The sequence below is a fragment of the Anguilla anguilla genome, chromosome 15, assembly GCF_013347855.1.
Source record: "Anguilla anguilla isolate fAngAng1 chromosome 15, fAngAng1.pri, whole genome shotgun sequence".
Taxonomy (NCBI): Eukaryota; Metazoa; Chordata; class Actinopteri; order Anguilliformes; family Anguillidae; genus Anguilla; species Anguilla anguilla.
Window position 1 is genome coordinate 23,233,149 of NC_049215.1, and position 27,183 is coordinate 23,260,331.

Sequence of the window (27,183 nt, forward strand, 5' to 3'; positions counted from 1 at the left end):
GACAATATGACCACTGTTATTATTAAAATATAAAGCAACTTTATTATGCAATTAAATGTTGCTACTTGTCATATACGTCCAGGATATAACAACATTGTGATTAAGGCATGCTTCAATCTACTCCAGTGTTAAATAGCCACTGTATTGGCAGCTGTTATTGGGGCCAAATAAAGGTTAAAAGTTATTAATTTTGTTGGGGCAGCTTGTAATCAGGGGCCCTGAAGATGGAACATTTGAGAACCCATGTAGTGATGGTGAACAGTCTACTGCCGTGAAAAAAGCATCTGTATAGTGTAGGTGAAAAAGCTACATTTCACCAATGGGTTTTGTAAGACAGGTCCTGGATTTGTGTTAGACTGGCTCACAGAAAAAATACAATTTAGAAACTAATTGTCTTCTGTCATCATTAGATGGATAAATCTGAAAGAAACTTCCCAACCAGGTTTTTTATGGGAATCCATGGCAGTCAGCCAGCGAAGGCAATGGCACATAGTGAATAATACATAGTGTGAGGAACAGGTTTGCCATCAGAATCTCAGTACCACTGATTCGGGCCAAGCAGGGTTAAGAGGGGCAAGGCAGAAGGATATCCAATGGGAACAAGTCTCTTTACATAAGCATTTAGCACTGGCATTTGTTCCAAAGATTTGATTGTGTAGTACACACGTTTCAGCAATCAAGATTGTTTTCATTGCCTGCATCCGTGCATGCTAAACAATCAAATAAAAAAAAATCTTGAGAACAAATACGAGTGCCGCCTTTTCCAAAAAAATCTCCAATCACCACATCACATTTTTCTTATTTTCATATTATTTAATACAGTAGTAGATGGATGCAATTATGCCGTGTATTTATTTATTTTTATTTTTTGATATTGTCATTAACTCAATGTAATGGGACTACTGTCACGCTGACTTCTAACTTCACCCTTTTTGTAAGTGGGAGGTGTGTTTTTTTATGAGTACACAATGTCATCCCCCCACAGGAGTGAGTGTTGCCCACCAACACAAAACCACACCCACTGGGACCAAAGGACCAATCAGATATTCAGGTTTGACAGTACTCAGCCCAAGCTTTTGTTCACAAACAGACAGAACCTCTGGTTTGTTTGTTTTTTTTCCAGCTATATTGCTATTATTCAGACAGCAAAATTAAAACACTAAAATACTTAATGAATAAATACAACACAGCATGTATGAGAATGCTGTCTAGTGATGACATGACAGTCCTGCCAACAACCAGAGCACAGCCACCAACTCCAGGTAGTGTTTGTCACCTTCAGTGTCTCACGACAGCTCCTCAAGCAGACATCAACTCCTAGGTTTATCCCACAGGCAGAGTTTATCAGGGGACAGTACATTCACCTTAAATTTCTAGGAAACCTCATTCATCCTGACTCACCCCTCCACAGCCTTTTTTCAGTAAGTCCAGCCCTTCCAAAAACAAAATAAAACTGTGTGCTTCTCACTTTTGAAATGACTGCTAATATGCTAAAGACCAAACTTCAATTTCAAATGATACATGTCTCACATACCCATCGCAGGTCCATTGATAAACATTTGGTGGATAATTTGATTGCTAGAATTGTATTTAGATGCACAGTAAAGAGTAAATTCATTGATGATCCATTCGAGATCAATTCATTACTGCAGATACATATGCCACATGTACAAATACAGTACAATCAAAACAAGACAGTACACGTTTACATTCAGGTTTCTTAGATCGCTCCTTGATCTGCCAACCTCAGAATGAGCATCCACTGGAATATGTCTCCATCTAGTGGAAGATCTTCTCACTATAAGAGGCCTGTTTAGTTGCAATACAAAGGTCATAAAAATCACTTTACATTTTGTCCCTTCATTTACAAAAATGGGTGGAAGCTCCTCTGTGTCTCAAGAGGTCTAATCCTGAACAGATTTAAATTCCTCAAGTGGTTTCCCTCAGATGGTGCCCAGTTCTCTTCAGTGCTCTGTGGTTTCATGTTAGTGTACAATTTATGTATGCGTGGAGCCCCCACACAGACTTGTGCAACCATAGTGCAATCCCAAGAGGTCTGCAGCAGTATTGCATGGTATGCAGTTGAAGCCTGAAGGGAACAGCAGACTTTGGTATCAGAACTTTTTGAAGGAAGGAGAAAAGGAGTGTGTGTGTGTGTGTGTGTGTTGGGGGGGGGGGGGGGGGGGGGGGCTGTAATTCTTTAAAGTCATCAAAGATGGCAAAATTGGGATGTTGGTTGACAAAATTAATTTCTCTTTCGTTTCTATACCCTGCTACAAAATCTTTGAAAGTGCAATGCTAAAATTATAATGGACTCTATCCAAGGAACACTGACTGTTTACCAATGTATGTGCAAATGAATAGTGGTGAACTTTGCTATCTTTTGAGACACAGACAGGTTATGTCAATAATGTTGCCTGAACAATGATAAACTGCTTACATTGTTCACACAAGGAAGCACAGAGATTGTTGTCATATTCTGTTCAATATTTCAAGGCAATTCTATTGACCATTAAAATGTCCTCCATTATAGTCTTCATACTCATAATCAATGGTTCCTAATAATATCCCTTCCTTTCATGTAAAAATAAGGATTAACCCTTGTTGGGCTTTTCTTTTGTTACATTTTCTCTAGAATTATGAGCAATGAACTGACACACAGAACAATAATAAAATACAACCTGTGTATACTAATTTTAAAATGTGTTCAGTATTACCAATGAAAGTGTGAATAAGACGTATGATTTTAAGAACCAGCAAATCACCCAGTAGACACATTACAGCATACCTTAAATCATAAGTTCCCAAGCTCAGCACACAATGTACTAAATGAAACAAACACATTTTCTGAGATCTGCCCCTCATTAAAATAATGGAAAAATTGAATTACTTTTTTTTAAACATATGTCAAAACAACTGTCAGTACATTCTAATGAGTGCAGCATGTGTAACAAGGGCAGGAGCTTAATTTGACCGATGTGAATGTCTGTGGAAAGTGCACTATAAAGAATAAGTATTATATATCATACATTAGATTTTATAGTGTGCAACCGACCTAAATCATATGACCCACAAAACCACAAGTGCACCAGTGGGTCCCAACCTGCAGTTTAGCCTGTAGTGTGTGTGTGCGTGTGTGTGTGTGTGTGTGTGTGTGTGTGTGTGTGTGTGTGTATATATATATATATATATATATATATATATATATATATATATATATATATATTTGTGTCAAAATCCAACTGTCTCTTTCAATTTCACAGTTTATTAATTTTTCCCATGGTGATGGATGACACAGGAACTTTACATGTTGCATATTTCATACCGTATTGATGGAAGGCCACAATACATGTCCTTAAGACTGAAATTAACCCTAATGGGTACTTAGTGCAGATTTCCCTTTGTTGGATTTAATTTCTTTAGCGGTGCCAATCATTCAATTCTTTTTTTTAAGAAAAAATAGTCTTATGCAATAAAACAAGTTTTAAACATTGTACTATAACAAAAGTACACAGCTTTCCCACGTGGTTCAGCATAAAATATAGCTCATTTTCAGTGTAATTTTATGAAGTCAGACTGGACCCGACTGCATTTGAATTAATTTTATATGGAATACAATACAACCTACATCTGTCCTAATTCATTTACAGCTGTCTAATCTAACGTAAGCTCAAAGCTCGCAAGTCTCACACATTAGGTGTGAAGCTTACACATTGAGGACCAATCTCACACTCACAGCAGAGGCCTGAAAAGCTCACACATTTTAATGAAAGCCACTCTGCCAGGTCTGCAACACCTTAGGTGCTGCATTTAACATACATTTGAAGCCAGGATAGGTTAAAGTCGGTACAGGACATAAATACAACATGTGGTGACACGGACAGATTCAGCAGCTGCAACCTCAATAAGTAAAGTAAAGATCAACTTCTGTAAAATACCTCAAACATTACATTAAGGGGAGGCACCACAGGTGAAAAGGGTGATTTTGGCTGGATAGGTTAATTTTGAGATATTATGATACTTGGCTTCTACACCTACTGTATATCCAAAACAATGATCAGAACCAACTTCAAATAGTTTAAATAGTACATTTAGATGTTTTTACACCAGCTGTGTCAAGTAGCCTATAACCAAGCAGAAAATTAGCTTTGACAGCCATTTTCTCTAAATTGCATATTGCCTGTACAAAAACAATTTTTCTCCAACTTAACTTCTATATATAGCTACCAAATTTGACAAGGTGCTTCTTAACCAAAATAGCAGGTCATTTGCAGAAGCTTATTTATAAAAATAGCAAAAAAATCTTTCAAACAAAAAAAACATTTCAGCTATTGAGTTATTAATCACATTGAAACAGAAGAATGAAATAGAACTTAATCCACTGAAGATAGTGTTTTAACTAACATGCAAACTGGTACTTTGTAATTATTCATGAGCTGGATTGCATATGTTCCTACATAAATAAATAAGTCATAACCAATAACTGTTTGCATCTGTGTCCACATTCAAAATATAAAATTACATTTTGACTGGAGGAAAGGAATTTTTCTCCCTAAATCACCTGTGGTACCTCCCTTCCCCAAAGTTATTTGATCCTAGCCAATGTATGACATCTTGTCAGATGTATTCAGAAAACAAGGACCATTACTGAACAACAAATGATTTGTGATTCTACTCCCTGGACTGACACACAGTAAAGGCACAACATAATGCAGAAAGATGTGCAGTAAACACTTGATACAAACTTTATATTTTAAATGTTTCTCATGTCACCTTAATTTCCGGGCCATTTGCTGATTCAATTTCATGATTACTCATTAAATACTACTGCCAATTAGGCAAGAACTGTGGTCCTGTGCACAAAGATGTTGCGTCAATGATAACATTTGTTATAAACGGGCTGTCCTTCACACAGTAATTTGAAACAAGGACATATTTGTAAATATTCATACTGGAAAAAACACGTTCATGTGTTGCATTCTCATCTCAGCAGCTTGTGTAATATTGCAGGACATGCTGGGACGTAGGTCCCAATGTAAAGTAGGCTAATAAAATAGGAAGGATTTGCATATCAAATGTAGGAAAATGTTAGTAGCATTGCTTTGGAATGTCTTGTTCAGTTTCTGTGAAACACTGCTTAAAGTAGGGCTATAACTGTAACAAGGTCTTTTTTATGAATTGTGTTTTGCGTTTTTCACATTGAAAACAATATAGCTGTGAGCTGAATTAAGCATAAAACGTATGGGCATACAACCAACTGGATGTGTTTGGAGCACTTCTCCAAATTTAAATGTATGATTCAGTACGACCTGTTGCAGTATTTTCAACATATGGCAATATAATTTTCCATTACCTAAGAGGTAACTGCAGTTGCACTTACACTACATTGTGGCCTATGTACTTCAACAAGGTTTCCCGGCCATGTCCCTGGCGTCTCTGCTTCTTCCTCTTCTCTCTCTGCTGGAAGTTCAAAAATTGCACATGAAATAACTGGGGCGTCATTAGAGATATCTTTGGTTCACAGCCTAGGATCATGGTAGATAGCCATCACCCAAGACAGACATGAGTAGCTGAAATTTTTGGTTGTGGAATTCAATCAAATCACTTTCAACTACAAAGAATCAACCAACAACCGCTCTGTTTGACTAGATAGAGTACCTATGCCAAGAAATCAAATGATATAGCCGATCAGAAGCTGTATTGTTGCTGAAAATTCTGTGACCACTCAGGGCCTGCATCCTTACCAATATGGAGGACCAAAAATGGCAAAACAAACAAACAAATAAACGGACAAATAAGTGCAAGTAAAATGTTTATTTTAATTTCCATTCCTCAAGCCCAAGCCACACTTGGAAAAGTGACTGTTGTGGATAAAACTTTGTGACACTTGCAGTCAAAATCACAGACAGACACAGCAAGCTACATTCGCTCAAAGCTATATTCTGGCCTTTTAAGCTGCGTTATAAGTCTGAAAGACATGGTCTAACAGTAACGTTTAGAGATGGCCACCAATGTGATGATAAATGCAGCCACTTTTCTTATTTTAGTTCATTTCATTTATTGTTTTCCTAGCTGTTGTTCTGTTAACAGTGCATTTGAAAAAATAAGCTTTGATTTGATTTCGCTTGGCTAGGTTAATAAACTAGACATGCTGGCTACAGTATCTAACTGAGCATGGAAGAGATGGAAAGGCCCAGGTGTTGCTCACGGTCCTGACTTTGGTTTAGGCTACGAAGTTTGAGAACTTTGTCATGAGCTACAAACGGGTAACCTGTTTCTATGAAATATGGGGGCGAAACTGAACTTGCCTTTTGTGCGCACGGCGCCCCGAGGAAGCAGTGAGCGTCTGTAATTCCTGGTAGTGAAATCCAATCGAATTCGCGTTCCCCCCGAGGAAGCCATGTAATTATTGGTAGTGAGATCCAATAAAATCCCAGTTAGCTACCATGCACTACCAAGAATTGAAAGACACGGCCAATCAGAGCGCGTATGTCTACCAAGAATTAACCAATCGCTTGCTCGAATGTCCCGGGCTGAGAGACGCGCGTATCTTGAATGAGTTAAATTGCTGTTTTATTTTCCTACGTCGTTAGGTAAACGGCTCCTTTTGAATATTGACCTCTCAGATCTTTCTGATATTTGACACACATAGCCTAATATACCTTGGAGTAGTCATCACTGATATATGTCACAGGCCGGTGTGACACTCTGGGAGTTCTGGGAGTGCACCGTTGGTTGCCGCAAAAACAATTAACTAAAACAAGAAACTAAAATAAAGACAAAAGAAAGCAATACAGAGCGGAAGCTTTCCAGTTCCCCGCTCGTAGCTGGCCAGATTTTTACCTGAGCAACAGCTCCTCCAACTTTTCAGCTGTGGATTACTTTCTCGACCTAATAATAAATTAATTTAAAAAATAAAAGAAAACAGTATCTTGGTATCATTGTAATAGCAAAGACATAACCTACTCTACATGAGTCATGTTTGAATACTTTGACTTAATTCATTGCATTGCAATTCAGAGTTTAAATTAATAATCAATCTCCAAAGCACATTTTAACATTTGTTCTATACAATCCCATATACACATGCCAGTTTACAGAGTGTGATCTCTTGTACTTCTTTTCTTTTCTTTTTACAGTAGGCCTACTAATAGATGGGGTGATTTACTGGTTAAGGCAGGGATGCACAGCTCAGCTCCAGGTTTTTATTCCAACCAGTTACTAGTTAAATTGTGTCACTGTCCAAATACTTAGGCTATTGTAGGCCTATTCCTACATTTATTTAAATAACCGTTAGCTTGGTTCTTCACTGAGGTACGGAAATCGCTTGTAATATAGGCGTGTTAGGCTACTGTTCATAGATCCTTCCATGACAATGATCAGAATATAAACTGCTCTTAAGTTAATACAACAGGATACGAAATAGAATAGCTGTTCTTTATTGAATGTTCACTACCAGTAACTAACAACAGCCCTCCTTGCAAGCTCACAGCAACTGATAACATTATTTCATGTTTTCAAACACTAGGCCTAAAATAAACTGTGGAAATGACGTCCCTTAAACAGAAACACTTGATAATATAAATTGATGATCTCTAGCAGTGTAATGTGGAAATAAACCTCTATAAACAAAGTTATCAACTTAATTGAAGCCAGCAGGCAAACTTCTTACAGCGTCAAGGCTGTGCAAAATGACTTCCGAGCCGGTCTTGTGCGTCAGCTTTGTGAACATATAGACTAGACACAAAGTCTTTACATATAACGTTACTTCTAGACGTTTTTTCTTTTTTTAACAAGAATTCCTACACAAAAAACGACTTAAAGTAACACTGTCGTGCCATTATTTTCAATGATGGATATTTTAAATGCAGGACTGGTAAACGTATGGCAACGCTGTATCTATAAATTGCACTACGCTAGCTAGCAAGCTCACGGGCTCTTCGCCATTTTAAGGACACTGCCGAACATGTTGTCGTTGCATTTTAACGTCACTTATTTATTTGTAAAAGCAGTTATACTCCCGCTTTTAAAGACAGTTACGATTGTGTTATTTTATCTGGTTTAATTAAAGAAAATACCAGGCAATACATCTATTTTTGTAGTAATATTCACCGCACTACATTAACACTGAAGATAGGAATTGCAGAACAGGACGTGTCACGGTGGCCGAGAGGTTAAGGCGTTGGACTCGAAATCCAATGGGGTTTCCCCGCACAGGTTCGAATCCTGTTCGTGACGATGTACTTTTTCTTTGGACACACAAAATAATGGTTGAAACATGTGTGCATCGTTTTTTTGCACTGGTGTTTTTAACAACCACATTAATTAAATAAAGTCACCAATGCAACAAAGGTAATCGTCACATTATTTTAAATCATCAATGCCACGAAGGTAATGATCTGTGTTTTGTAGTTCCAATGACCTTCTGTATGCATTTACTGTACGTCGCTTTGGACAAAAGCGTCTGCCAAATAAATAAAAAGGTAATATCAACAACCATAGTGACAAAATAGAACAAGAAAGGCTGGTAGACCAATAGCAATGTAATTTATAGTGCTGGATTTTCTTTTTAATTTCGTGTCATCCTTCCCGTCAGTAAAACTAATACATGCTAGAAATGTATGTTATGTGAACTTCCGAACAAACATTTAACGTGGCTTGTTTCCAGCCTCGTGTCAACTCTTTTTTTTTTAGGTGGGGGTGGGGGGTGGATTATGGCTGGCAAATTACACCTGTGACACAATACCGGGAAAATCTGTTTGACTATATTAGAAATGTGTTTTAAAATAATCCAGTAATAATTTTAAAAATAATTAAATGAAAAAATGTCACTGCTGAATGTCTAAACATCCTCTTTTGTAGCCCAATCAGAGTCTGTGCCTCAGAAGACCATTGTATGGATAGACAGAATGGTACGTACCATTTACGACCGGCTCTTCGAGTTTTCGTTTTTTTTTTTTTTTTTTTTGTCGTTGATGTTGTACATCATGGAGCAAGACAGTCATAAGCAAATGATACAGAGTTCATTTATATTACATGACATAGACAACGAAATTGCTGCTAAACGGTGGGTATGTTGTTATGTTGTCTGAAAACAAACAAAAAAGTATCTTCCCGTATCGCCCCCCTTTCTGAAGGGATGCAATGGAATAATCTGGTCTCTTTATAAAACCGGTAGACGGCACGTTGGCGCAGTCCGGGGCATTGTTTGGAAAGAGGAGGAGTTGCTGAATGTAATGCGATTTAAATGGTACAGAAAGCGTGAAAAAATAGACTTTATCAATTGAGAAATTAGCGCCAGGTCTTTAAGTGTAAACGTATGTTAAAGAGTAACACTTAAACTTTAGATAGGAACCTAAAATATATAGTTGGTTAGCTGGCTACATAGTAACGTTAGCTAGACTATACTGTGACAAAAGTTAACCCGCTCACAAAAGACGCTCAGTTATTCCGTCGTTTCTTTATAAAAATAGAATTTTCAAATAAAGCTAGGCCCCGGTGCCTCAATGTTCGGTAAACAGCGCATTCCCCAGAAATCTGGGTGTCAGTAGACAAGTCTTTTGTGATTGAAGCTCACCATTGTAAAACGGATTTAGCGAACGACCCTGACTCAGATCTAAGACGTTCAGGCTACAGAGAATGTCGGAAACATTGTAACCAAATTTAAGTCCGGATAATGACCAAGAATCGGAGCATCTTATTGTGTCTAAATCTAAATTAACATAGGCTAGCTGTAGCCTGATTACGGATAATTCAATATTGAGATGTGTGGGTTTACTGTATTAGATGAACCCGTACAGAGGAAGTGAGTCAATTCTAGTTGTGATATCAAGCAAGCTTGGTGGCTATAGCTAGGTATATTTAAAAGCGAAAGTTCATACCATATACATTTTGATCGGAAGATTAATTTTCCCTTCGGAATACATTTGGCTGCTATTTTCCGTACATTTAGAACTTGTCAAGGCGAACAGTCTTATTCATGATCAGCTAGCTAGCTAGTTGAATTTCACCTTTGCTGGCTAGCTAGCCGGTTCCCACACCCGAATGCTGCTGAGTGTTTTAATGGCAATCTAGCTAACTAGCTAGCTACATTCCCCAGTCTCCTCATTATGTCGAACATACCAAACGAAGCCGTGTTCTTGATAAAAGATGTAAAGCCTGGATTGAAAAATTTAAATATCATCTTTATTGTTTTGGAAATAGGTAAGTTTCTCGGCTGAACCCCGTATCCCTCACGAAAGATCACGTTTTCTTTTTTCCCCTTCCTTAAAGGGACAGAGACCGTTTTGATTAGTGGAAGTGATGACGCACAGTTAACTTAAGTTTTCACTGGAACGCAGGAAAGTTCGCTTATAGGCCTATATATAAATAGTTCTGTAATGGGTTTATTTATTTTACCCAGATGCACCTGTGTGTTCATAAGTTGTACAGTTTGTGGAATGGATGATTTTTGCATGTGGGAAATCAGTATTTTTTTCCCCGTGCATTTTAAGTTGCCGGAAATGCTATTTATTTTGCACTCACTTTGTGGAATATATGGTGAAATTATTTTCAAAATTATACTGAACTCTAAACTAAATAACCAGCTTTTCTGCAATGTCGATCTGAATTTACTGCAGGGTTTTGGAAAGAGCCTGTTTTTGCTAATCTTGGCAGTAAAATATAAAAATTTCACCTTTTCTCATGGTGACAGGCCGAGTAACCAAGACAAAGGATGGCCACGAGGTGAGGTCCTGTAAGGTTGCGGACAAGAGTGGCAGCATCACCATCTCTGTGTGGGACGAGCTCGGCAGCCTCATCCAGCCCGGCGACATCATTCGTCTGACCAGAGGGTAGGACACCTCACCCACTGCTCAAACACCTCAAAGGGTCGGATAACTGCACTCCACCCACCCCGTATTCCACCTCACCGTCTCCCTCTCCCTCTGCAGGTACGCGTCCATCTGGAAGGGATGTCTGACCCTCTACACAGGACGAGGTGGAGACCTTCAAAAGATCGGAGAGTGAGTACTCCCCACCCACCCCCCCCCCCCCCCCCCCCCCCAAAACACACACTCTGCAAAATGTGCTTAGCACTTCCTGTTTTGGAGAGACTTCCTATTTTTGAGCATCATTTTTGTAATGGCCTGCCAGGACCAGGTATGTTTTGCAGCTATACAGATCTGTGGATCTTTAAATAATGTGGATTGGCTGATCAGCGCTTGGTGAACATGCCGCCCCGCCAAGGCGTAACTTGGCTGGATGGCATACCTGCCATCCCAATAGCATGAGCCGTCCAGGTGAGAATAAGATCAACAGGTCTGTGCAAGTGTGACAGATCCCATCTGGCATAACTCTGGTTTCTCATTACCAGGACATGTCTGCAGTAATTTCACAGATGTTGAGTGCTGTTAGGATTCCCAAATATTTTTCTTTCTTAGGGGCTATTGAACAATTTATAAAAAACATGTTTGGGAAGATTTATAGGTCTTACTTTAGTGCAGATAGGCCCATAAACACTTGGACTTGTAGCTGAACCTTATTTGACTTGATGCTAATTTCTGCATGACCAAACTTTTTTTTTGGGGAGGGGTCTACATTTACTGATTGCGGGGTCTGTCATGTGCTTGTTGCACACACTACCCTTCTCTTGGTTCCCCCTGCAGGTTTTGTATGGTCTACTCCGAAGTGCCCAATTTCAGTGAGCCAAACCCAGAGCTGCTGGCCCAGGCCAACCTGCAGAACAAAACGGTGAGCACTGCTGCCAGGACCCCAGCCCCCCCCCCCCCCCCTTTTTTCCCCCCCACAACCATAGACCCAGACCATACGAACCCCCCTCTCTCGGTCACATGGTTCTGGCTGATTACATTCCTCTCATAGCAAAGGCTCCCTTGCCCAGAATAGCCTGAAGTGAGCTACTCGCTGTCCCCCTTCAACCCTCTCTCTAAAAGCTGTGGCGTGGGACCGTTTCCCAGGGTTCCTCTCTCTCACTGGCAGTGTACAGCCACTAGGGGTAGTGAGGGTCCGCCCCCTCCATTCTCCCCCACAGCCTTTTTCTGACATGTTTCAGTACATCTACTGGAAGCCACTCCACATATGTGAGCTACTCATTGGGTTCGGCTCTGCATACGGGCAAGGGCCCTTCTCTTGCTCGGGCACTGTTCGTCATGAGTTGGGTGTCTGTAATCCGAGTCCTGTCCTTCACCCTCTACAGGCCAAAGCTGAACAGTCTGGAAACTTCCCAGCCAATCAGAATTCAGGTACTTCTGCACAGACTGGTAAGTGGAGACTGGAACACTTCATAGAAAAGTCGAGCCTATCAGATTGTGCTAAACGCTTGAAAGTATTGAGGAAACATTTGACCTGACCTTCCGAAGTAAACCATGCTTTTTGCTCAGAAGGCACGTTGGAGGGTTTAGTAACATTATTTTAAAGGATTTAGTGCTTTTTAAAGTCTTTAAATAATCTGGGTGGAGGTTGGTGCCGTTGGATAGTACTTTAATCAGTAGTCCTAAAGCACAATGCTTTGATGAAAAATAGTAAATAGGAAGGTGAATTAAGATTAAATAATTACAGTCACACTGAAGACCGTTCCATATTCTGTCTTTGTCACAATCTCATACACTCAAACATATTAGGAAGTTGGTTTGAGATTCATTTTGCAATATGAATGGTTCTGGCAAGTTTTAGCCAGTGCGCTATTTCAAGTTGATTCGTTTGATTTGATGCCTCCAATGAAGCCCCACCTACCTAAGATTATAATTCTGCCCGTCCTTACAGGAAACGGTTCCCTACAGACTTACTCCACAAACAGTTCCTCCCCTGCACCCCGGGACCCAAGCTTTGGGGCTCTGGGGCGGGTCAATGGGCGTATCCCAGGAAACGGCACCTCCGCAGGCCCGGCAGGAGGCCCAGCAGCCACGCCAAAACCGTCTGTCACCATCAGCAATGGCCGGGACCCAAGACGCGCAAAGAGATGAGACTGAGGAACACCGCAACGCCCCTCCCCCTCCTCCTCCCCTGTCCCGGCAGGGAAACGCACAGAACCACCCCTCACCCTTGCGCCAGAAATGCCATGCCCCAAAACCCACCCCTGCCATGCCATGCCCAACCTGACTGATTCTATTTGCTAAAAACTATTCACCCTACTTGAACACTTAATGCACTTTCTATTTCTTAATTTATGATGAATTTAAGTCATTGCTGTAATTTTCTTCAGGAATCTTTTCTTTTTTCTTTTGCTTGTTTGAGATGGCCAAGTTGAATTTTATTTTGATCTCAAGAAGTTACAAACCTGCTGCTTCATTTTGTTCTTGCTCACCCCACCACCCCCAGCCTGACCAGAATATGCCAGAAGTGAGTGTGAAAAGTAAAGGTGGTAGTTTTATTTCTACAGGTAGGCTAACTTGATTAGTATAAAATAAAAAAGGTGAAACCCCCAATGTTTTGCAGGTGTCTTTTTTTCTTCTCCCATCCCACTACAACTACGTCCAATACAATTCTAGGCCCCCTTTCTGTTACTGTGCACACATGCATACACATATGTGCACAAACTTGCAACAAGACTGTTTTCTCTGCAAGGAATACCATTACAGATGTTACATGTGATGCTTGACTAATAAATTCAGCGCACTATTAATGCTGAATACCCCAACTGTAATGTCCACCCACCCATGCTTATTTTATACCCCATAAGCAAGAGTTCATTACTGTATGCTACTGGATTGAATAAGGTGGCATGAAAATCTTTCTGGGCCTGGCTGGTCCCAATGGTACAAATATTGTGACTTTAGTATAGGTTTACACCACGTTTAAATGACCTGAAGTACTGGTCTAGAACAACCTCAATTCAAGAGGAAGGGAAGTCAAGTTCAAGAAGTAAATCGTGATCATAAATCAGAAAATGTGTTCAAACTGAAATGGGTGTGTCCCATTTCACCAAGCACCTAATATGACATTCTTAAATTATCAAATGTATTCAAATCAGACACAATATGCTTTGGTCTAATTTTCAAACCTTTGACTAAACACTGATAAAACTGACAATTAAACAGGAAGTTAAAATACAGTGTTCATGAAGGAAATGGAATCAGCAATAAGCCTCAGAGTGAACGAAGTCCTGCTATCTCTCGTCATGTCTTCTCCAGCAGAGAACACACATTGGTTTGAATAATGAATGCATACCATGAATGCCATACAGTGCTGTGAAAAAGTATCTGCCCCCTTCCTGATTTCCTCTATTATTGCATACTTGTCACAATGAATGGTTTCATATATTTAGACAAAACACAATATTATACAAAGGGAACCTGAATTAACACCCTTCGTGTAATATTCCATTTTGTCTAAAGACCCGAAAGCATTCAGTGTGACAAATATGCAATAATAGAGGAAATCTGCAAGGGAGCAAATACTTTTTCACAGCACTGTAAATGAAATGGTAAAACTTTCACACAGCTGGGGAAGAATGAAGGAAGCATTTGGGGGGTATTTAGGGAGCGTACTTAGGGGTATATAACTGGAGGCTAAGCCGTCAAGGGAAGCAGCAGCATCTGGGTGATTTATGCAAGTCAGCGGTTGGCTTAGAAGCCCACTTGGTTTCCAAGGCCTAAATTGGCTGCTGTTGAAACTAACCCACCAAGAATGTTGCATAAGATGTGAACTCACTAGGTCCAGCCCAATCCTCTCTCTGAGACGTCTTTATGAAAGTTCTCTTTCACCAGCTGTTCTGCTCAGTCGGGTTTCACATAAAAAGCAGAACTTCCTGTTACAAAGGGAGTCTTTTTGAATGCCACGCCTACCGTGCTAGGGCACGATCTCTAAAATGACGTTCTTGAAACTCATACCAGACAGGAGGAAATGAATTTGCCTCGAGACGAAGTTGAAAAGAACAGACCATCTCTAATGTACTTCATGTACGGGCACATAAGATTTGAAACATATCTGTGTTACATGACAAAAACATCTTACAAGCCGTTTGGTGAGGGGTGGATGGTGTCAATGTAACAGAAGTGTTATTCCCTAGTTGATTTACTGTATGATATGGGGCAATAATGCTCAGCATTGAACTATGTAGCAGCTACTGAGCAGACCTGAGTCAGACAATTAGTGGAAATAATTGAACCCTTTAGACATCAGTACATAAGATTACTGGCAGAAAAAACATCCAATGTCATCAATGCTCTGAACAAAATTCTTGTTATTGTTTCATACAATTGTAAGTTTTGGTGAGCAACAACACAGGATCTAGACAGAAAACCCCAGTTGGCCGAAATAACAGAGAAGGTGGTTTTGGTGGTTCTATAATGGTAGTAGGGTTCATTTCCTGACATGGTTTGAGTGCACTTATAGCCTGAGAAGACAAGGGCTAAGTGAGCGTTTACATAATGCTACTGAGCAACCATCTGCACCCCATGTTTGCTGCACAAAGGGGGACATTTTGCGAGATGACAGTGCCATGGAGCACGAGTACTCGCCCAGTGGTTCACAGAGCATGACGCTGATGTAATTAACATGTAATTTCCTTCTGAGTCACTAGATCTGAACCCAATCGAGCATTCTGGAATGATGCCTGGGACAGCAATTAGCATTCCCGTTTACATAGTGCAAGATGATCGGTTTTCTCGTGAGAAAGTAGTGTCATATGCCTTCTGCAGAATCCCAGACACTTTTATGCCAAGAGATATACAGGCCTTACTGGTCATACAACGTGACAGTAGACTGGTTTTCTGTTTTTCGTTCGGTACGTGTGCATCAAGGTTTAAAGTCATGCTGCACAAAAAGTGGTGGAGGAAACTTTTGTCCCTCTTCACATGCGCACCCTTTGCTGTTCCCGCCAAAACTCAGCAATACCCTGCGACAGTGCCCATTCGGCCAAGCCCCTGCACTCCTTGGGGGTGAACCCCACCAGGGCGGTGCCTTTGGTGCCCACACCATGCTCTCCTGCCAGCTGTGCCACACGGGCAGTGATCAGGGAGGCAGGAGTGTGGCAGTACTGCTCACCTCCAATAGTGAAGGAGGGCCAGTTTGCCTCTGGTGGGGCCCCCCGCACGCTCTCCACGTTGCAGGCAATCTCCACGGCGCCCTCGTGGGGCAGGGCGAGCACCTGCACCCCCGGCAGGCCCCCCGCGCTGGACTCCCGCAGCCCTTGGGCCACACGCTTGCCCACGTCCACGTCACATGTGTCGATCGTCACGTTGCAGTTAGTTACGTAGGGGCCGGCACCCACGCCTGTAGGGAGAAATACAGAGGATGGTGAAGGAACAGGAGAAACAGAACATGCAGCAGGCAGTTAAGGACCTATGTAAAACAGTCATTTCATTAGTCGGGGGCTCACAGACACAGGGTAATTTAGTAATAATTGATCATCCATTTTCAAAAACTAATTAAAACTCTTCCCACAAAGAACTAAAGGTAATACAAAAAAACTTTCCATCAGTTTAGAAGCATTAGAAGCAGCAGTGCTCTACTGCTAGTGGTATCAGTAGGAGCTGTGACAGTAGAACCACAGTGTGTGTATATATATATATATATATATATATATATATATATATAATGAACAGAAATAAATGTAAAGTAATTACTAGGAATGGAAATGCATGGAGGGCCAAATATGTCTGAAGTTAAACATAACAGCACAGCCTTTGCAAACCTGAATAATTCCCCCACCTGACCCTTTTGAAATTGCTGCCAGCGGCCTACAGAAAATGTCCAATGCAGCTAATGAAACGTACCACCAGAGGGAGCCCACCGACCACTAACTGAGTGTGGGGAAAAAACAGCATGTAAAGTTACACTTAAGAATGTAAATTTTTGGCTTTAACTGGGAATTTTCAGATTAAGCTGATGATTCTGTCTGGTGGCGATTTCATCATTCATTATCTTTACTAGCAAGAACGCAGGCTATATTATTATGCAACACATCTGTGTATCAAATTTGTGTCACATATTTTTATTCAGCTTCCAAGGTCACTCACCTGAAGAACACACATTTAGTGCAGACTGAATGTTCCATGATTGATGTCTGCCAGTTTTATTAGTCAGTGTAAAATAAGCTCTGGCTATGCTCCATTTCATGTTGTTTATGACGAAAAGCCTTTAGCACATTTACAACTAACTAAACTAGTATCGGTAGGCCACACCTGTTTTCAAAAGCCTGCACTATTACGTGTCCCATCTGGCACGTTTGGTGCCTCAAGGAGACGAGATTGTGATGCAGGCTTGTGCTTGGTGGCAAAACAACCCATACAGTTTCAGGTTTCCCTCAGACACGCCTTTCAGGATGAGCGTTTATTTACTGTCAAGAGCTGGAAACTAGGTGACTCCTAAAAATATCATGCTCTGATTTTTTCTTTTCTCATTCCTGTTTCAAATGTCATAATACTTAAAATCATTTCCTTATTATTTTGATTGACTCTAACAGCTATATATATCTGATATTACTGAACCAGTATTTTCAGTGTCAATTGCATCACCTATACTTTTAAGAAGATACCATAAAAATCATATATAAGTCTTCAGATACCTTTGAATTTCTCAAAAAACATGTTATTAACCAAACCGTACAATCATATAATTTTGTTATACATTTTGGATAACCTTCTATTTCTATTCTATTGTTTCTAATGTAAGTATTCTGCAGGATTTACACTGGTATCGAAAAGGCTAAAGTATTTCAGGTAAATGACGTTAGCGCTCTCTGTCTGCTGGGCACTGACCTGTGAGGCCATATCTCCTCTCAATCTTTTCCCCCACATCCGGCTTAATGGCCTCCCTGTCCAGGTCTTTCCTGAACCAGCCCAGCTCCTTGCGCCTCTGGGCCAGACCACGGCGCTGGGGCAAATCGGCAAAGCCAAAATGGAAGGCACTAGTGCCAGGAACCATTTCGGTCAGGGTGACAGCCAGAGCTTCACAGAAAGAGCATGAGTTAGAACCAGGACGTACTGTACACATGCATGCACACACAACACGCAACATACACACACACACACACACACACGTACACATACATGAACACATACTTGCGCATTTCTCATGCACGCGCATGCATACACAGACAACCATATACATACAAAGAAATACATCTGCATTCTTTGACTCCTCCTACACACACCTGCTCACCTCTTGCCTCCTTCCCACACTCCTCCAGGCCCACCTTCTCCCCTAAGGGATATATGGGCACCAGATCCACAGCACCCATGCAGGGGTGGTCCCCCACATGGCCCCGCATGTCAATGAGCTGACAGGCCTGTTGGCATGCCGATAGCACAGCCTCCCCTGAAACAACCAAAACCAAAAAATGCATAACTCACTAGAAGTACCTGGAAGCAGACTTGTCTACTGAATGTGTCTGACCCCAGCTCCTCAAAAGTGCATGCTGGGACACCCGAGAGGCTTGGTCAACAAAGTCAATGAAGAGCTCAGGATGATTACATTAGCAATAGCAATTTACACAGCAAACATTTTATACACAATCCACTGACACACCGGTACTTCTGGATATGCACTGAAATATTTATACCATGCGCCTTGTTCAAAGGTGCAAATGTTACCCACTTAGGAAGTTATAAGCCCAATTCTCTCACCATTGAATTAGATTGCTGCACAATAGCCAGTTCCAACATTCAACATCTAAACATGAGTCAGCTGACTTTGCATTTGATCTGCAGTACTCCTCACACAGGTGTAGACAAGAGCTGGAATGATTCCAAGTGGGAGGAAAAGATAGTCATAAAAAACAAGCATGCTTGGTGACTCACTGATTCCATCAATGCTGGCTGCAATGGTGATGACTGAACGGTTGTAGTCGTGGTCACTGAAGATGTTGAGAACAGTGGTCCCCTCTCGCTGCCCTCCTGACATCCAACCAAACAGACAAAGGCTAACATAAGGAGGGGCCGAGCGTGCCTAGTATCAACAGATTGCAAATTGTTCTAAAATAAAACACAAAGATGTCTGCAACAGAGGCCCAAGCCCCCCTTTCCTGCTTGATAAACCTTACCTCTGCTGTTGAAAATGGCCGCTCGTGCCACCTTCTCCACAATGTCTTTGCTTCGAGCCTCGGAGATGTTAAGCAAACAGGCGACAAGGCGCTGTCCTACAGCACCAGGGGACATCTTCCTGTGAAATATATCCCAGTCACTCACATAGTCAAATTGTACAAATGCAGCCTCTGTTCAATGAACAGTCCGTTCACTAACATATAGAAGTGATCTATCTAAACCAGGGTATCCAGCTTCAAATTATCTAGGAGTTCATTCCATAAATAAGAAGCACAACTGCCAAATGTGGTTTTACCCTATTTAGAGTAGAGTGGGAACTTCCAGAAGTAATTTACCTTGGGGGTGTGTCTGACAGTCAATACTCTGGGCTTGTTATCCAAATCTGCATATATTGCTACCAGACACTGAATCCTGGCGAACTGCTACCACACTAATTACAAGTTTTAACGACTTGCAGACAAAACTCAGTCTGTGGTCTAAAATACAGCTGCGACCTCTGTAAACCAACAATGATTTTGCAATATTCTGCATATTCACTGTTTAGTCAATATTAGGGTTGAAGCCATATCTACGTCATAAATTCAATCTGCATACACCACAGAATTCACTGTAAGTATTGGGATATGGCAATATTGATTTTAATGCAGCCTTATGATTATTCGTTTTTGTTTATTTTATGCTCCCCGCCCCTTCAAGTCTTTCAAGTGATGCTGGGGTCCATGTTGATTTTGCAAATGTTGCAATAAAATGTTAAACCTTCTTTCGTATTACTTGGATGTTGAAATGTAGCCTATCTGCTGTAGCCTATGTGAAGACAGCAGCTGCCACATAGGCTATAACATGCTTCGCACATTTATTTTTGTATCGCAGCTTTCGCTTCATTCGGCAGATGTATGGCTAACAGTGTTTCGTTTTAAAAATATATATATTTTACTTTTACGAAATCTGAGGTAAAACAACGGTACAAAGTCCAGAGACAGCCAACTGGTCTTGTTTTCCAACCGTAAATTTAAGAAAAATCTCTTGTCAGAAGAAAAAAAAACAGTGTGCAACGCATGCAGAACAGAATATTTAACTTGCAGACGTCGTTAATGAACTTGCGAGTTATACAGTACACCGTTATTTTAAAAAACTGTCTTACTTGTGTTCTTATTCGGTAAAACCAGCAGCAAACACGAAAAGAGCTGTTCTTGCTTCAACTCGTGTGGCAACCACTGCGCGTGCGCGCATGATAGTTAATCAGCGCCACAGGTGGATGTGCAGAACACAGCCTATTTTGTTCATAGAGATCAGTTTTATATACTGATAAAATGTTGGTCGTTGAAAGACACGCATGAACAAATATCCAGTTACATTTAATATTGTGGACCTTAAGGATGGACAGTGGAAAACTAAATTAATGCAACGGCTGAACGATGAAAAAGTAACGGGGTTATTTGTCATTTTGAACCAAACAGCAGATGTCACTGTTGCTCGGTTTATGTCCAAGGGAAGGGAGTACTGCTTCAGTATGGATGGTTTACCGACATTACAAGTAATCCCTTTCTGGCGCCCATGTCAAGGATCCGAGCCATAGCTGCTGGTCTTTCCCTAATAGCCGCGACAAGGAGCATGAGCGCCGCAGCTGGATCTTCCGAAAGTCCGGGGCTGTGCCTAGCCGGGAGCCCTCCTCGCTTGCTTCGACTAGCTGATGTCCCCGGGTACGAGGCGCACCGACTGAACGACATGCTGCTACTGAGTCCGGCTGGAGCCGATACCCTGTGCGGCTCTCATACAGAGGCCGCCGAGGATGGGAGTGAGCACGTAGTGTTTTTCCCCGGAGACATCCAGGTTAGAGACGCATGAATTGGAGTATCCCATTGTCAGCAAGGATCGTCCCGTCTGTAATGATGGCTTTTCAAGATACTAGCAAGCTACTTATAGAGAAAAATGGCTAGCTAGCTGGCTTGCTAACGGCTGTGTCTATTATTATGCAGCAGCACATAGCTCTAGTCGGCTAATTTGCGTAAATAATATTGTTAGCCGGCCCTCAGCCTGACTAGAAGCCATGCATTTAACATTTATTTGAATAATTTGTCGAGTCTCTTAGTTGTTTATCATCTTTTTATTTATTTAGCCAGTTGTATGACATTCCGTGATAACTAGCAGGTTAGCAATAGTCATTGACGTTTTAAAAATTCATAGCTGCTCAAATTGTGATTTGACGTAGGCTACTCACCTGCAGGGTTTGAGTTTACAGTATTTGACTACATGTGGTTCATGTAATATTCGATCACGTAATGACGTGTCTAGGCTACCTCTTTGAAAGGAGTGTTAGTTGTATTTAGCTGACAATATATAAACACAACTAAACGCTGCTAGCTTATTTTGATCATGCTCAGGTCATAACACCACCTTGTTTGTAGCACGGTTGGTAGCATTGTCCATTTTGAACGTCACTCGCAATTATGAAGTAAACAATCGGTCAATTAAAATGTACTGAGAACACTAGCAGTGGGACGAAAGATTCCATTACTGTCGCGATCTTTCATTTTAAAAAGTCCTATGAAGTCGCCATCTGTTTGTAAAAAGTTCAAAGCACAGGGATATAAACAAAGGAATTATCGTTACGTGCAGGAACCTGTCAGGTCTTAACTGCTTGCTTATCCCTTGAACGCGGAGGATGGTGATTATCACTATTCTTGGGCTACTGGGAATTATATTTAGGGCAGACAACGTTGGGTTTATCGATGGACGCGTGCAAACACAACTGAAGGAGTTTTTCCATTAGACAGGTCTGGGCGGGGGGCGGGGCATGATGGTCAGGATGTTAGTATTCCCAGAGGGTTTGGATATTCCCAGGGGATGTTAGTATTTCTGGGGTGCTGTGAGTGCGTGGGGCCTTGTGGTGGCCCCTGACCCAAGATCTAATGAATGGACACATTGTCTCTAATCCCAGCCCTGAAAATTGGGGACACATCACTGAATACCAAAAGGATCCGCTTGCAGGGCTCTCTATGTCTGTTCCCTGCATAGCCAGAGAAAGTGAATTGCTATAGTATCCCATTACGACTGTATCTTTGCTTACTTTGGGATCTTTGCAGTTTTCATTGTATGGCATGCTGCTGCTGTTGTTGCATTGTTTTCAGATTTGTTTTGCTTTATGCAAGCAATTCAAATGCATGTCAGTTAAGTGCATAAAGCTATTGGATTTAAAAGTCTTTCCTGGTCTTGTCAGTGCCCTGTACACTTGCATATGTTTCTACATTTATGTGTGTACCTGCACTGTCAGAAAGATATACAGTGGCATAAATATGCGCTCAGCAAGTACCCAGCTGAGAGTACATTCAATTATGCTGCTTCTCGCCTGGGAAGTGTGAAATGTAGAGTTTGGAGTATGTTACAGCTGTTATTATAACACAAATAGTACAGTTTCTTGTCATGCAAATACATTGTAATAGTTTTGTATGTTTTTTGAATTGACAGCATACACTTAATTTAAGTCTGTGTCAGGTAAAAAAAAGTTGTTGTTCAAACAATTTTAATTGAATTCAACCCCCCCCTTCTCTCTCTCTCTCTCTGCCCCTATCTCCCTCCCTCCCTGCCTGTAGAACTTCCAGCAGGAGATGGTGCTGCAGCCAGAGGGGGCTCAGTATCAGAGCTGGAGCCTGGAGAGGGTGGCGCTGATACTGGGCCGCCGCTTCCCTGGCCGCTACGTGTGGGTGGTTCGGGCGTCCAGCATGTACCTGCACAAATTCAGCTGCTACCACAACTTCGTGGAGAGCAACCTGTTCGGGGCACCCGAGCACTCGCCCGACTACGGGGCCCTCCGCCACCTGAGGGCGCTGCTGAGCCACGGCATGGAGCGGGCCGGCCTGCTGGCCCCCGGGGCCTCCCCCTTCCCCCCGCCGGCCTTCTCTCTGGCGCTGGTGGCCTTCAGCAAGGGCTGCGTGGTCCTGAACCAGATGGTGTACGAGCTGGCGGGGGCCAGGGCTGACCCCCAGCTGGCGCCCTTCCTGGGCAGCGTGACAGACATGTACTGGCTGGACGGCGGGCACCCAGGGGGCAGCGAGACCTGGGTGACGGACCGGCGGGCCCTGCAGGAGCTGGCGGCCGGCGGGATGGCTCTCCACGCCCACGTTACGCCCTATGAGGTGCGCGACCCCATGCGGGCCTGGGTGGGCCGCGAGCACCGGCGTTTCGTACGGACCCTGGAGGAGCTGGGGGCGCGCCTCACAAGCACCCTGCACTTTGAGGACGAGCCCCCCTCCATCGACAACCACTTCAGGGTCATCCAGACCTTCTGACCAGAGAGAGCTTGCGGGTTCTCGAGTCCCGTCTCTGGAGGGTTAATATCGGATCGCTGCTCTCGTGGGTCTGGTTTTAGGTCTGGGGCAGAGTCTAATTACATGTTATATACAAGAGGAGGAGCTTGATTGACAGGCCATGCATGAGAATCAGGTGCAGCTCAATTTTGTTTAAAAAAAAAAAGAAAAAAATCAGCCCACTCCTACCTAGCCTGTCGAGGCAAGCAAAATCAGGCAACTTTCAGAAGACAACAGCGTGTAGCGCCTTAAAAATCAGTTGCTGTTCTTTGTCCTTTGCTCATATCTCAGTTTCACTTTTGGCACCACTGGGCTTCCGTATGCAATCACCCAGGAAGTGAAGTATTGTGAATAACCTGTTGGAGATGGATTCCATAGGGGGCTGTTCCTGCCGTCCTTCGCAGGCCAGATGGCAGCTCAGCCACCTGATCCTTCAGTCAGAAGCATGCCACCATGTCATCGAAGGAGCCCTGCGACAGATATGCAAACATACATACACGCAAGTACAGACACGCACACGCTCGTATATTTACATAATGCACGCATATTGCATTAACACACACAGCCATGTTCTCCATGATTACCATTTGCATAGCTGACACTCTTATCAAGGGGGCCCTCACCTTGACAAGCATGGCTTATCATTTACGCATCTGTTCACCGGGCCGGATATTTACATGAAGGGTTCAGGTGAAGCGCCTTGTTTAAGGTGTACAGCAAGGGTGACTCACCTGTCCTCCCCGGAGTCCTGGCCTCCACGCCACCCTGCCCTCCGCCATGTTTAGGTCCCGCCCGTAACACGGCAGTGTCCAGGTCTAAAACTTCAAGACTGAATCTCCTTATAGCACTTTAAGTTCAGATTTTTCTTAAATTGTATTTATTCATTATTTTTGTTAATCGCATTGTGTTTTGCTCTTTATTCGGAAGGCCCAGCACAGTGCCCGTCCCATCTTTTAGACTGCTTCCGTCCATTTGAGAGGGTGCCTGCCGCCATCACGCCATGCACTGAAGCTTAGGCGCTCAGGCCCCGCCTCTTTGCATTCCGCCATCCCGACGACTGAGCTGCGCAGTTGCCGGACTGCGCAGAGGACTGCAATGCCACACTGCCCCACTTATGCCCCCGATGGCCAGTGGGAGTCACTGTTGCACACGGATGTGGAGAGCATGCTCTTAACTGCAGCTTCCCTCCCTGGGCAGGTGACAGTGCCCAGTGTCTCTGCAGAAATGTGGCCACAGTTAGCCCTGGTATGGTTAGCATTCAGTTCTGGACCATGGGGAACATTGTTATACAGAGGACTAGTGCATTAAAGTGAATGTACCCCATGGAAAGCCTATGTACATCTTTATACTGTTTGGAAACCATATCTGCTCTGTTTGGAATTGATGTCCACATTCTTTTTTACCTTAGTGTAGCAAGGTAAAGAGATAATTTCAAAAGTGATTTTCTCTTATGCATTTGTATTCCTTTTTGTGTTTGAGGTTAAGCACAAAGCTGTAAAACAAAAGTGTTGTATAGAGGAAGTGGACTGTGCACAAGGTCCCTAATTGCTCAGTTAAAGGAGAGGTATATGCATTGAATGTAATTTGTTGCTTCATGTCCATTCCTTTATTGAGACTGAAAATGCTGTTCTAGACTGTTCAAAAATTGCATTTAAAACCCCCCTGAAAAGGTCTTAAAGCATTGCATAGCCAGGCTTTTAGTGGTCTAACCATTTTATTGGAAAAGCTTTAAGAGGATTTTTGTTTTCTTAGTGGTATTTTTTGTAAGCATTGTTGTATATATATATATTATATTATATATATATATATATGCTTTTTGTTAAAGGCTTGAATGCAGTTTTTTTGTTATTTATTCTTCTGAGGGGTTTAAAGTTGGGCAAACCTGAATTGTGGGTTGATAAATGTAGTAAAAGCAGTAATAAAGGATGTAAGTGAATGTAATGAGCTTAAAACGGTCAATGTTCAAGCCATAAGCAGTCTTGATAAATAAAACATCCTAGTTGTCAAGTGTGACCAGCAACAAAACAAAACAAAAAAAAAAAAAGATTCTCTGCAGTGTAAGCAGGCTGTGGGGTCTGCAGTAATAACACTATTAAACAGCTCTCACACATGCACTGCTAAACGCAGAAAAAGACACCCTTTGCTTCCTCTTCCTGTTTTGAGACTAGATTGGTGCATTGGTGCAGAAACTGAACCCGTAAAACACTTAATGAAATAAAAGCTAATCTTAGTCCAAGTGTGGCATCCGTTTTACTCAAACTGAACTTTGAGACTAAAGAATAACTTACACAAATGTGTCTTCCAAATGGAGGATCCTTTACTGTCCAACAAAATTATTTATTTCTATTTTCAGGTGTCTGTGAAAAATGTTTCTGTGAACTTGAATGGTGTGCCTGACCGCTCTAATCCTGGTCTGTTAAAAGCCTTGCGTGTCTCACCTGTGGGTCACATGGAAGCTCCGCCCCCTCCAGAAGTAATGCGATCCGTCTCCATATTCACAGCAAAGGACAAAGGGCCACAGGTTTACTGTACTGAAAGCAGGGTTTTAGCAAGGAAGGCCGCTTCTGGGGAATGACATCATTCGCGGTGCGCTGGGGGCAGGTGAGGCATAATGGAGGCGTGGTGGTGTGTGGGGGGGGAGGGGCTGCATTCCTAAGCGGTGAGGTTATGCAGTGAGTCAGCTGGGCCCGGGTTTAATAGCATGTACCAGTTTCTCACCGCATCGCCGAAGGGAGCCGAGCGCTGATCTGTGGGCCGTGTGCTAAGAGGGCGGACGTGCGTCAATTCAGCTCTTATATTGAACCCAGTGTTTGGGAAACATTTTTAGAATGTGTGCCAGATTACCAAAAAAATTAATTCAGGTGGACAAATGCTGCAGGCCAGCATACGCAAACACACCAATGAGAATCCTAGACGACTATAGCTGAACTCCGTAAAAGCCACCCAAGGGCCAGCACATGTCCCCGAGAGGAAGTGGGCAGGTGGAAATGACTTGTGAAAATGACTGTTTTGAGAGATGAGTTTACCATGGTGTGCAACCTCCCAGCTGTTGCTCACTTCCTGCCTCTCCTTCCAGGCAGGTTCACACTTCGCAATGGGCTGGTGGGTGGGGGGTCCTTACCGCATGTACTAAAATCCAAAGGAGTACCTTTAATGAGGGCTCCAGGGCTGCGTGTACTCCGATATCACGCACTATCAAGCCTTTTTTAATGCAGGCTAAATGGAATGGGGTTAGGAAAGAGTGACACATGCACTTACTGGTGCAAAATCATAAGTAAATTTGCCATGCAAACATGGAGCTGCTCAGTTCCAGTTTGACACTGATACATGCACACACCACAGTCTTATACAATTAATTAATTTGTTAAAATGCTTTAGTTACTATTTTTCCTCTAAGACATGTCAAAATTATTGGCATCCGGCAAAATTAAAGTTACATCAACAATAAAATTCTACTTAGGTTCCTCTGAGTCATAAGATATTCTTCTGGCCTTTGATCACTTCCTCTTTCACTAGGGTAATAAAGTAAATGAGGTAAACTACATGCAAAATACCTGAAATCCATCAAAAGGGGAAAACCAAGCAACTGTCATATCAGAAGTGACTAATGGTTGTTGACCTACACAATTCAGTTAGGGGGTACAAATGAAAGGAAAAGTAAGCAAGTGAAAGTGCGCATTGTCCCCACACACTGAGGAAGATGGGGAGGGATAGGAGAAACAAAGATCACACTTAAAGAATTGTACAGTTTAGTTGCATCTTGGGGTGACCAAATAAAAAAAAATAAAACAAATAATAAAACGCCACCTTCTTAGCAACTGGCTCTTTGGAAATGTTCCATGAAGAAAGCCAAGACTAACCAAAAAAACTGACTTTTCCATTTATGACTAGAAGCAAAT

General features: G+C 42.2%; 3 protein-coding genes and 1 non-coding gene across 6 annotated transcripts in view; 3 read left to right on the forward strand and 1 right to left on the reverse strand.

Moving 5' to 3' along the window:
- Positions 1 to 20,213, reverse strand: part of ftcdnl1 (formiminotransferase cyclodeaminase N-terminal like 1) — a 59,405-nt gene extending 39,192 nt beyond the window's left edge. The window contains exons 1-8 of one of the 3 annotated variants that reach the window (XM_035393551.1): positions 20,122 to 20,213; positions 18,980 to 19,098; positions 18,738 to 18,833; positions 18,100 to 18,255; positions 17,697 to 17,885; positions 15,982 to 16,209; positions 5,381 to 5,460; positions 1,850 to 2,089 (exon numbers count right to left, since the gene is read on the reverse strand). In XM_035393551.1, the coding sequence (XP_035249442.1) occupies positions 1,865 to 2,089; positions 5,381 to 5,460; positions 15,982 to 16,209; positions 17,697 to 17,885; positions 18,100 to 18,255; positions 18,738 to 18,833; positions 18,980 to 19,094 (1,089 nt within the window). In that variant the 5' untranslated portion in view covers positions 19,095 to 19,098; positions 20,122 to 20,213 and the 3' untranslated portion in view covers positions 1,850 to 1,864. Of the gene's footprint in view, positions 1 to 1,849; positions 2,090 to 5,380; positions 5,461 to 15,161; positions 16,210 to 17,696; positions 17,886 to 18,099; positions 18,256 to 18,737; positions 18,834 to 18,979; positions 19,099 to 20,121 lie in introns of those variants that run through there. The other 2 variants (XM_035393553.1, XM_035393552.1) reach the window with 2 other exon arrangements.
- On the forward strand, positions 8,157 to 8,238 carry trnas-cga. Its single transcript has one exon. It is a non-coding gene; the product is annotated as a tRNA-Ser (tRNA).
- nabp1a (nucleic acid binding protein 1a) lies at positions 9,202 to 13,421 on the forward strand. The gene is made up of 6 exons (XM_035393556.1): positions 9,202 to 10,203; positions 10,694 to 10,832; positions 10,932 to 11,003; positions 11,646 to 11,730; positions 12,194 to 12,257; positions 12,760 to 13,421. The coding sequence occupies exons 1-6, from the start codon at positions 10,110 to 10,112 to the stop codon at positions 12,957 to 12,959; spliced, it is 654 nt and encodes a 217-aa protein (XP_035249447.1). The 5' UTR covers positions 9,202 to 10,109; the 3' UTR covers positions 12,960 to 13,421.
- Positions 20,214 to 20,297: 84 nt separating the features above from the next.
- On the forward strand, positions 20,298 to 25,520 carry c15h2orf69 (chromosome 15 C2orf69 homolog). Its single transcript, XM_035393555.1, has 2 exons — positions 20,298 to 20,810; positions 22,571 to 25,520. The coding sequence occupies exons 1-2, from the start codon at positions 20,535 to 20,537 to the stop codon at positions 23,264 to 23,266; spliced, it is 972 nt and encodes a 323-aa protein (XP_035249446.1). The 5' UTR covers positions 20,298 to 20,534; the 3' UTR covers positions 23,267 to 25,520.
- The last annotated feature ends 1,663 nt before the right edge of the window (positions 25,521 to 27,183 follow it).